Below are 10,016 nucleotides of genomic sequence, written 5' to 3'. Positions count from 1 at the left end.
TCACATGTGACTTTTAAGCTTTAGTAACTGCTTTGCTACCTTGTGTAATTATTTTATAGGATTGACCTTCCAGGATTTTTTTATCGTTGCTATTCTGAGGCAATTGTTGTTTAAAACAGTTAAATATTTTTATCATTTAAGAAAATGGATTACTCTTAAAAGACAGCATTCAAGTTCACTTTCTGCCCCTAAGTGCTGTATTTATTTTGACATAAAACATTCTGAGAGGGGGAAAAAAAAAACAGGGGAGGGAACCACCAAATGAATTAGATTTTATAACATAAAATTTTATTTTGTGGATGAGCCCCGAATGAGGAATTTGAAAAGCAAACCAGCATTTCTACTCTGACTAGTTTTGGGGCTCTCTGGGTCAGTTTCTTCAACTGTAAAATGAGGCGCCGGATTACTTTATTAAAAAAGTTTTAAAAGAGGTAACCTATGATAAACTAAACACCCAAATATCGATCTGGCACAGTGCCCTGAGAGCCCGTGTGAAGTCCTATGGTAGTTTCTTGAAAAAGATCTTTGTACACAAGAGGAAATTTTATTAAGGAAGACAATGAAAAAGCCTAGGCCTCAGTTGGATGGATTCTGAAACAGAACTCGAGCTCTCTCTTAATTAGCACGGCATCTTTTCAAATGAATAAACATCTCTAAAGGTGACCAGGCCCATTGAAGAGTAGACGCGTTAGAGTCAGTCTTGCCCAGAGTACAGTGGCTCTCTTAATCAGCAAACTGGCTTCTGTCACTATCTCTGAAGCATCTAGCATCTTCCTGACCTTCTTTACCGGAGTTGTTGAAAATGACATTAAGACCAAGAACTATGGAACAAAAGAAAAATTCTCCTTATTCTTCCCCTTGCCTCTTCCCCACCATTTTAATGAATTGGGGAATCTACCCACCAGCCATCAATCTACCCAGGGGCCATCCTTTAGGACCTTGACTTACATGCTCCTGGCTAATCAATTTTCCTGCTATTACTTTTCAGCCCCTGAGTTTTGAAAGCAAGAAAAGCTACACCTTAAAAGTGGAGGGAGCCAATCCTCACCTGGAGATGCGTTTCCTGAACCTGGGCCCGTTTCAGGACACGACGACTGTGCACATCAGTGTGGAAGACGTGGACGAGCCCCCTGTATTTGAGCCTGGCTTTTACTTTGTGGAGGTACCTGAAGATGTGGCAATCGGAACAACCATACAGATCATTTCTGCCAAGGACCCAGATGTGACCAACAATTCAATCAGGTTTTTCCACAGATTTCACCTTTTTTTTTTATATCCTGGAATCTTCCCTTTTCTTGTATCTAATTTTCTAGCATTTTTTCCCTTTGTTTCTTTCATTTCTGGAGACTCTCCTATTTCCTTAAATTCTTTCTGTTTAAATAACATGGTCTTTTCATGTTATTGAGAAGTGAAGTATCACTGTGCCTACAACTCACTGTCAATGGGTTCGGCAACACACACACACCTTACTTCTCAATCCTGACCCTACTGCCATTTTCGGATGGATAATTTTTTGTTGTGGGGGTCCTCCTGTGCATTGCACCATGTTTAGCAGCATCTCTGGCCCCCTAATCACTAAATGCCAGTAGCATCCCCTGAGTTTAACAACCTGAAATGTCCCCCGACACTACCAATGTCCCCCAGGGTGTAGGGTATGAAACTACCCTTAGTCGAGAAGCACCTATTCAGATAAAGCATAAACGAATACACAGATGTCAAAACATTACATACAAATTGTTCAATATTAGTGGTGAATATTAAAGGTGATCATGGTACATTCTTTCAATTTTTATTTTACAAAAATGGGGGAAAAAATACATATATCAATCCCTATTTCCATATACTATAGAAAGAACAGACAACTACTGTTGTCAATGACTTCAATGCCACATAGACTGGCCACACAGGGTTTCCTACGGCAAGCCCACTTATCAGTCTCTCCAAAGTGTCTTGGGCTTAAAGATTCTAACCAAGATGCCTCCCCCTGGAGAGGGGAGGGAGCTGCCCTCACAGCGACAACCATCTCTTATCAACTCTGGGACCAAAATGCAAACAGCTGGTAGACAGGTTGACACCACAACCTCCCAGAGCAACTGCCAAGCCTCTGAAGCTTGACACAAAAGATCAGGATTCCAAGCCTGTTTGAGGCCATCTGTCACATTAATTGCTGAAAGCCACACAAATGGTCTGGGGCTTTAGTGCAGATAACACATTTTAAACACACCCCAATTTATTGAATGCTTTTCTGTCAGCTACCTCCATCACCTGGTGCTATTTTGTGTATAATGAAAATGTGCTTTTGAAGTCTAACAAAGACAGTTCTCTCCTGAGAATAACTATTCTGATTCCTCTAGCCAATTAGTAAACATTTTAACTTTCAGGCATTAAAATGGCTAAAATGATTTTGTTTGAATTCTGATATTTGATTTTTAGAAGTTGACTAATCTTTATGAGTTTTAACAACTCTACAGGAGTGATATTTCAACCTTAAGCTTTTTAAATCTATAATAGGATGGGGTGAAAGTTAATTAAACCATATCATCCCCAAAACCACCACAACATAAATGAAACCTATTCCATTATAAATTTATTTTTCAGAAGCCAAGTATGTGTGTGTGTGTGTGTGTGTTCGTATCGATTAATCTATTCATATCAAGGAAAATATTTTAGGGAAAACTTTAGAGAATAAAATTTTTATGGAGGAAAATGTTTGAAATGACACAATCACAAGCTGGAAAAAAAATGAGATCTCATTTCTAAAGAGTCGGTTAGAATACTCAGAATACTCCCACACCTTCTTTCCAGATTCTGACTGTACTCCTCCAAGGTAAGCCCTGGAAATACAATTTTGTTAGGAGTCACACTACTGTATGACAAGCAAAAGGGACTGAATGCAGTCAAGAAACAAGCACACAAGCACGCACACACAGACCCACTCAGGGGGAATCCAAGAGTGAACGGGCCGGAGGCATAGAGCAGGGACCACTGGGCTTATTCTGGGGCAAGACTCTAGGTTCCGAGACTGAAACTGGCAAGAACAAGGCGAAAGCCACAAGCCTGGAGGAACAGACACGGGTTCAGGCGCAGTGGCAAAGCAGACTTCCACTTACCAGAACTGGGGATAATTCTCCCTCTGCATTTTGGTTGCAAAAAAGGAACACAGTTCACATTGCTAGGTATATGGTCCCTGACTCTTTGTGCTGTCCCCCAGGAAAAAAGAATAGTCCCTGGACACAAGAGGAAAATTGTGGGCCCTGGACTCTCAGAAGGAAAAGCATCTAAAAGTCAAATCTCTGGCTATCATTTAACAAAACTCATTAGGGAATTACTTCCCTGTTATCTTCTCCAGATTGCTCATTTTATCCTTATTTTTCCTATACATCATTTTCTTTTAAAATAATTTGCATATGTCATATGCTGCTTGGCTAATTCATTTTCTGCATTTTTATTACAAATAAATGAGATTTATCTTCCTAAAAAGAAAATACATATTAAACCACCCCAAAACCAGCATATCACCTAAAGTTAAAATACTATAAACAGCCATTTAACATTTTTAAAAAAGTTATGACTTTTGTAATCTCCTTTCTAGAAAGTTCATGGTATGTTCCAGCATATAAACTGATCATCATTTACTAGTTAAGTCCCAATATTAAGTCTTCAGATTTAGTTATATATACATGAAAAACACAATATTTGGATTGCCTGAATTTTTAATAAACATTTAAGGGATTTCTGGCAAGCAGGAAATGGAACCAACCATCTGGCAAGTGAAATAGGTTTCTGCTGTGTAAAACAGCCTGCCCTCCTATGCCATCCCAGAGTGTGTGTGTGGATTCAGCGAGCCTGCCCATGATACCCTACCTCCAAATTACTCCCAAATCCAGGAGCCAAGCAAATAAGCAGGGAGCCCAAAGAACACTGTTTGCTGAAGGGGGTTTTCTATGTGTATGTTATGCCTATACTGCCCATAGCGAGTGAGAATGTTATGGTTAGAGAAAGCAAAACCACCTACATAATTCACAAGTGTGTCCCAATTTCCTCATTTGCCATCTGTATCTACACCTTTCATGTGTTCTCCTGCCTCCTGAAAATTGGCCCAATGTCCCGTTCAGAGTTATAAATGCTATATTGCCTCAATTCAGGCCCTATTTGGGCAACTGAAAAGAGATTCCACTTGGTGAGGGAGGCTCTCAGTGTGTCCTCTCAGAGTGTTGCCGGGCAATACTGTCATGGGTTCTTTTGGCTAGTTACTTCGATCACTCCATCTCCCATACCATCTGTGACATTTGCTATGGCGCTGTACATCTGAGTGCAGAAAGCTGGTTCATCGGAGGCTGTCTCTCCCTTGGCATTACGCCTACGGCTTGGAGAGCTGCCACCAAGATGATGGCTCCGTGGGCCGAATGGCTGGCTTTACTCGTGTGTGGGGAGCTGAAGAAAAGACTGTCGTGAGCCAACCGGTATTTTTTTCCTAAGACAAATTCTACTCTTAAAATAGCCAGTAAGCTTTAAAACTAACTCACTAATTATACCTAGGAAAAAAGTGCCCCAATTAATTATTAATGAACTTTGTAGGCATGTGTCTGTTCTTCATGAAAGAGTCAGACATTTGCTATCACGGCTCGACCTACCCTCATGAAGAGAAAAAGGCTGTTTCCTTACACTATCTCATGCATTCCACGCGCAGGAAGGCAGCATGGCCCGGGGCTTACCAGCAGGAACCTGAAGCCCAACTGCCTACACTTGGTTCCCAGCCTGAGACTTCGGGCCAGTGACTGATCCTCCCCATGCCCCCGCTTTCTCCCCTGTAAAATGCGGATGATAACAGTACCTACCCCATGAGGCTACTGTGAGGATTAAATGAGGCGAGATAAGTAAGGTAGATACAGCAGCGCCCGACAACAGAAGGTGTTCGTTAAAGAGGGTCACAGGCAGAAACGTTAATTTGCTTCTTTAAATTTCCCAACTCTTGGAGAGTTATAACTGAAATGATTCTAACTTTTCTAGCTTTTAGTCATCACCTTTCCATTTAATTTCTAACTTTGAACAGCCATCCTGAATCTTTCCAAGAAAAAATACCTATTTGAAACAAAACATTTTACCAAAAAATACATATATCTACATATACCTATATGTACTATATATTTATATTTATGTGAACCAAGTTTTACCGTCAATATTTACTGTTACATGTGACAGTCTTGTATGCATATATTCTATTCTATTTCATTTTATTTCAACCCTAGTCATAACCCAGCACAGTGGTTTCACTAACCTGCAGTTTGAAAAACAAAGCACTAAAGAAACTGCTTACTCTCATCAAAATGGCAGTTTTCCAGTTTCAACGACTTTAAGATACAGACTGTAAGTGCTAACAACTTTAAATAGAATTCTGAACCCGATATATTAAAATGTGTGTGTATATTTTTTCAAATCTTACCTCTGCAAATTACTAGGTGCACAACTGTATGGAACTGACTTGACTTTTGAGTCGTAGCTCCCTCTTCTGATAACTGAGGTAATATCTACCTCCTAGAGAGGCTGTAGGACTTAAAAAAGAAGCTATGAAATGTCTGCTATTCAATAAATGGCAGCTATTACAATAACCGGCCATTACAAGGTCCTCAAGGATGGCTCTTGGTCATGGTTACATATCAAAATCCCCTATGCAGGGCTGGAAACATACAGATGCCTGAGCCTCCCTTCACGCTTACTGGATGTCAATCTCCCAAAATGGGGGCCAGGTGAGGTAATGCACGTGAAGTAACAAAAAGGGTCAGGTTGCCGAATCAGATTCAACAGGAATTTCAGATCTTACCCAGTACCATGGTAAATAATGACCCAAACGTACAAACAACAGCAAAACATAAGCCGAGGGCTCTTTCCTTTGAGATGTCTGAAGCCATCAGCCACAAGTGCTTGTAAACATCCCTCTTTCCTGTAAGGATGCATGTTGGTTCACACTGACCACGAAAGGTGTAAGCAATGGATGTTGCTGTGCAGTGCACTGCCTGAACAGAAGGAGTCATTTTGGTTATGAAATATCTGTGTTTTATACTCCATTAATTACATAACTCACATGACATTATCCAGCAAGCTGTGCTCCATAAATTCATAAATTCTAGGCTTATTTACAACAAGCGACCTAGACAAACCTTGTTGATATTGCTAAAAACATTCCGTAGATAAGGACTCTCCAGCTAGTAAATACATTATAGATAATGATGTTTGCCAATAGGTCAGTCGTTAGCACGTTTCTGAAGGGCCTGATACAAGTCTTCTCTTCTCAATAGGTGATACTAGATACAGGACTAGAATCACTGAACTATGCGTTGTTCAGTTCCATTTCAGCATTTCAGACTTATAAAATTCATTTTGAACAAAGAGATGTAGGGGTTGATAGTCAGAGTGTCCCAAAAGCCTTGGGCAGTTTTAAATAGCTGAAATTGATCTTTAAATGGTTTAAAACTGCCCTAAGGCTTTAGCACCTGTTTTGTTTCATTTAACGAATCAAGAAATTAAAGCAGTAATAGTTTGCTGTTGGTTTTTATAGGCTTTTTTTTTTTTGCGGTGGGCGGGGAGGGGGGGTGGACATGATAAAAGAGCAACTTCAGTCTCCCAAGCACCCATAAATCAGAACTAGGAGAGCCATGTCTCACACAGTATGCCCTCAGTTCTCTGGTGTAATATGCTGTGGTATGTTTATCCAAATAAGAAACGAAGTATTTAATCTGTGTTTTTTGCAGATATTCCATTGACAGAAGCAGTGACCCTGGGAGATTCTTCTATGTTGACATTACAACAGGCGCCCTAATGACTGCAAGACCCCTCGACAGAGAAGAGTTTTCTTGGCATAATATCACTGTCCTCGCTATGGAAATGAGTAAGAAAACAATAAATTGGTCTCTATATAGTGACAAAATACAAGCATTGTAGAAACTGGAAGTTTCCAGAACTTGTTGAAACAAGAATTTTATTACTTACAGGAAGAAATGGAAATCATAGTTCATGCAAGTAAAGGCTTCTAGTTCAAATATTTACTGAGCATTTCCTGTATACACCTAGTCCAATGCTAGAGATAAAAACAAAACATGTAAAAAAAGAAGTAAAAAAAAAAAAAAAAAAATTGCATCCTTAAACCAAGGAGCTAGATTACCATATGAAGGAAAAAGGACAGTTCTTAAGAAATCTAAGAGGCTTTCAATCTTTAACAAGATTGGGAATGCACAAATAGTATAAAATATTATTATCAGATGAAAGGAAGCATTTATAACATATGACCTTCATTACTCATACATGCATACAAGAATGAGACATCTTAAAACACAAATTAACATAAACTTAAAAATTATATTATTTACTACTACATTCAACTTTTTTCCATAATTCCTAGTGATAGTAAAGGTGTAAGGAAGTGGCAGACTCTAAACACACTGACAGATGTGTGTCCAGCTGTTCAGAAGGGCAATCTGGCAATTAATCTTTTATATTAAGATTCTCCAAAACATTCATGCTCTTTTTCTCAAGAATCCTACTTTTAATAATTATGTTAAGGAAATAATCATAGATGTAAACAAAGATTTATATATCAAAATGTCTACTGCAGTGTTATTTTTAAATAAGGAGGAAAAGCAAGTTACCTACATGTCTAATAATAGGAGTCTGACTAAATAAACTGCAGTTATAACCATACAGTAAAATGAGACTATCACATAGATATTAATACCCATGCTCTCAAAGCATAGCTCAATGACACAAGATCATCTCGCCCTAAAATATTAAAGTTCAGAATACAATTTTTTTATTTTGCTTAACGTGTGTGTGTGTGTGTGTAGCTCCACATTTTTGGACACATACATAACATTACGTATAACAGTTATGCCTAGTAGGACTGTGGATCCTATTTATTCTGTTTTTCTGGAATATTCATTATTCCTTCTATAAACAAGTACCAATAATAAAATTTTTAAAAAATTTAAATATGGTAACCAAGCCATAGAAATATTTAAGGGAAAAACACAATAGAGTATAAGTATTTTTGAGAAAGAAAAAAATGAACCAGCAGAACACGGCATTCTGATTTAATTTGTCTTATGCTTTCTATTTTGTCTTCTTGGGATGGTGATCAAAACAAAAAAAGAAAGGAAGGGAGCTACCAGGGCTGTGAAATTGTCCCTGTGTGGCAGTGCCAAGCAAAAGACAAACCAAAGACATTTCCCAATGAGTGACTATGAGAAACTTCTCCTGCTCCAGCCAAAAATATTGGATTTAGTATATGTTTGATCCTGTAATATCCCCTTAGTCCCTAAGCAGAAATAAATATGCAGTGTTAATCTGTATTCCTGGAAATAACTTGAAACCTTCTGAAATATAATTCAAAGAACGATTATTTCACAGGAATAAGCCAAGCAATGCCACACCATAGGACTAGAAACAGGCTGTTTTCAAGCCCAGAATACAGAACTGACCTCTTTTGATTTGAGAACCCAAAGTACGAGCCAAGTGAGAGCTTAAAAAGCTATTTTTAAGATTCAGTTTGTGATGCCTGCTGCCCTGGAGTCTGGCCCTTCCCCTCCTGGTATCCTCCTGGTACCACACATATTCTCAGACACACGCCTCTTCCCGTCCACGCTTCTGTGTTCTGGCCACGCTGCTAATGGGCACCACACGCATCCTATGCCTGGGTTGCCATTTGCACGAATTATCCATTCCTTGAAAAACCAGACTGACAAGGTAAAGACCTAACCAGCAAAGAGCGGCTTTCTTGCACTTCTGAACCCTTTGGTTTTCTTTGTGCTCTCTTTAGACAATCCTTCCCAGGTTGGAAGTGTTTCTGTCACAATCAAAGTCTTAGATGTGAATGACAATGCTCCAGAGTTCCCAAGATTTTACGAAGCTTTTGTCTGTGAGAATGCCAAATCAGGGCAGGTAAGGCGGCCTGTGAGGCATGCAACTTGGTTAACCCCAAACATGTGGAAATGACTGTTACAGATAACCAAATCTGCCATCGAAGAAATTTAGACTCGAGTCCCCAATTTCTGTGTATCACGTTGCACTGGCTTATTTGTTAAGATGAGTATGTAGAGCCTCTGTCATATTTTATGATCTAAAGAATGCTCTGATGATGGTTTATTCACGGGCTGGCCTGTGATAAGGTACATACCCTCCTTGTAACTGAACTACACAGAACTGATTGTAATAACACGCGCTCTGGGGCCTGGAGAGACCACGAAGATCAGAAGAAAGAACAGTCTTCTCTTTTCCTCAGTTTAGCACTAATCCCTGAAAATATTTACAGTAGGGGAAGCTTTTTAAAATATATTCCCACTTCCCTTTCTTAACTCTGGCAGCAGAGACTGCCTGCCCGATTCTCAGAACACTCTGTTACCTAGAATTACCTATTTGCTCTTCTCCCTCAAAACACCCATCTTTTAGTGCTGCTCATGTCAGGTAAGTTTTGAGAGGAAAGGAATCTGAAGGAAAAAATTTCTACTTATTTGCAATAACTTTAGTTCATAATCTTCAGAAATATATTTGCATATTTTTTCAAGTCTGCTTTTAAACCTAAATGAGTATTTGATCAAACTCTGAGTAGTGTCACTGAGAAACATCCAGAATTCTGTGCGACCACATATGAATGCACGTGTCGGGCCATCGCCCGCCCTGTGACCACTGTTCCACACTTCAGATCACAGGCTCTCCGCCCCCTCACTGGCCTCCGCTTTTGTAAGAAGCTTTCCTCCTCTACCTACGACCCAACAAACTCCTTCACAGTCCTACTTTATTTCCCCTGGAGTGTATTCTGCGGTCTTGTGGATTCTGGTTGCGGGGGGGGGGGGGGGGCGGTGCAAATGGATCAGGAGAGTTTTAATGGATTGAGTCAACGCATCTTTACCATTCTAAGAGCAAAAAGTGATTCCCATCCCCCAGGGGAAAAAAATGTGTCCTGTAGTGATTCTGATCCAAATGATCTCATCCATTATTTCTTGAAACTTGGTGCAAAGGTCTATAGC

General features: G+C 39.5%; 1 protein-coding gene across 1 annotated transcript in view; it reads left to right on the top strand.

Annotated features, from left to right (window-relative positions):
* CDH20 (cadherin 20) overlaps positions 1–10,016 on the top strand; it is a 209,965-nt gene that overhangs the window by 186,779 nt on the left and 13,170 nt on the right. Inside the window, exons 7-9 of the mRNA XM_011361074.2 lie at positions 989–1,242; positions 6,750–6,886; positions 8,810–8,931. Coding sequence (XP_011359376.1) covers positions 989–1,242; positions 6,750–6,886; positions 8,810–8,931 — 513 coding nt within the window. The remainder of the gene's footprint in view (positions 1–988; positions 1,243–6,749; positions 6,887–8,809; positions 8,932–10,016) is intronic.

Source organism: Pteropus vampyrus, unplaced genomic scaffold (genome assembly GCF_000151845.1).
Source record: "Pteropus vampyrus isolate Shadow unplaced genomic scaffold, Pvam_2.0 Scaffold62, whole genome shotgun sequence".
In the NCBI taxonomy this organism is placed as follows: Eukaryota; Metazoa; Chordata; class Mammalia; order Chiroptera; family Pteropodidae; genus Pteropus; species Pteropus vampyrus.
Note: the sequence above shows the minus strand (reverse complement) of the source record. Positions and strands in the feature narration are given on the sequence as shown.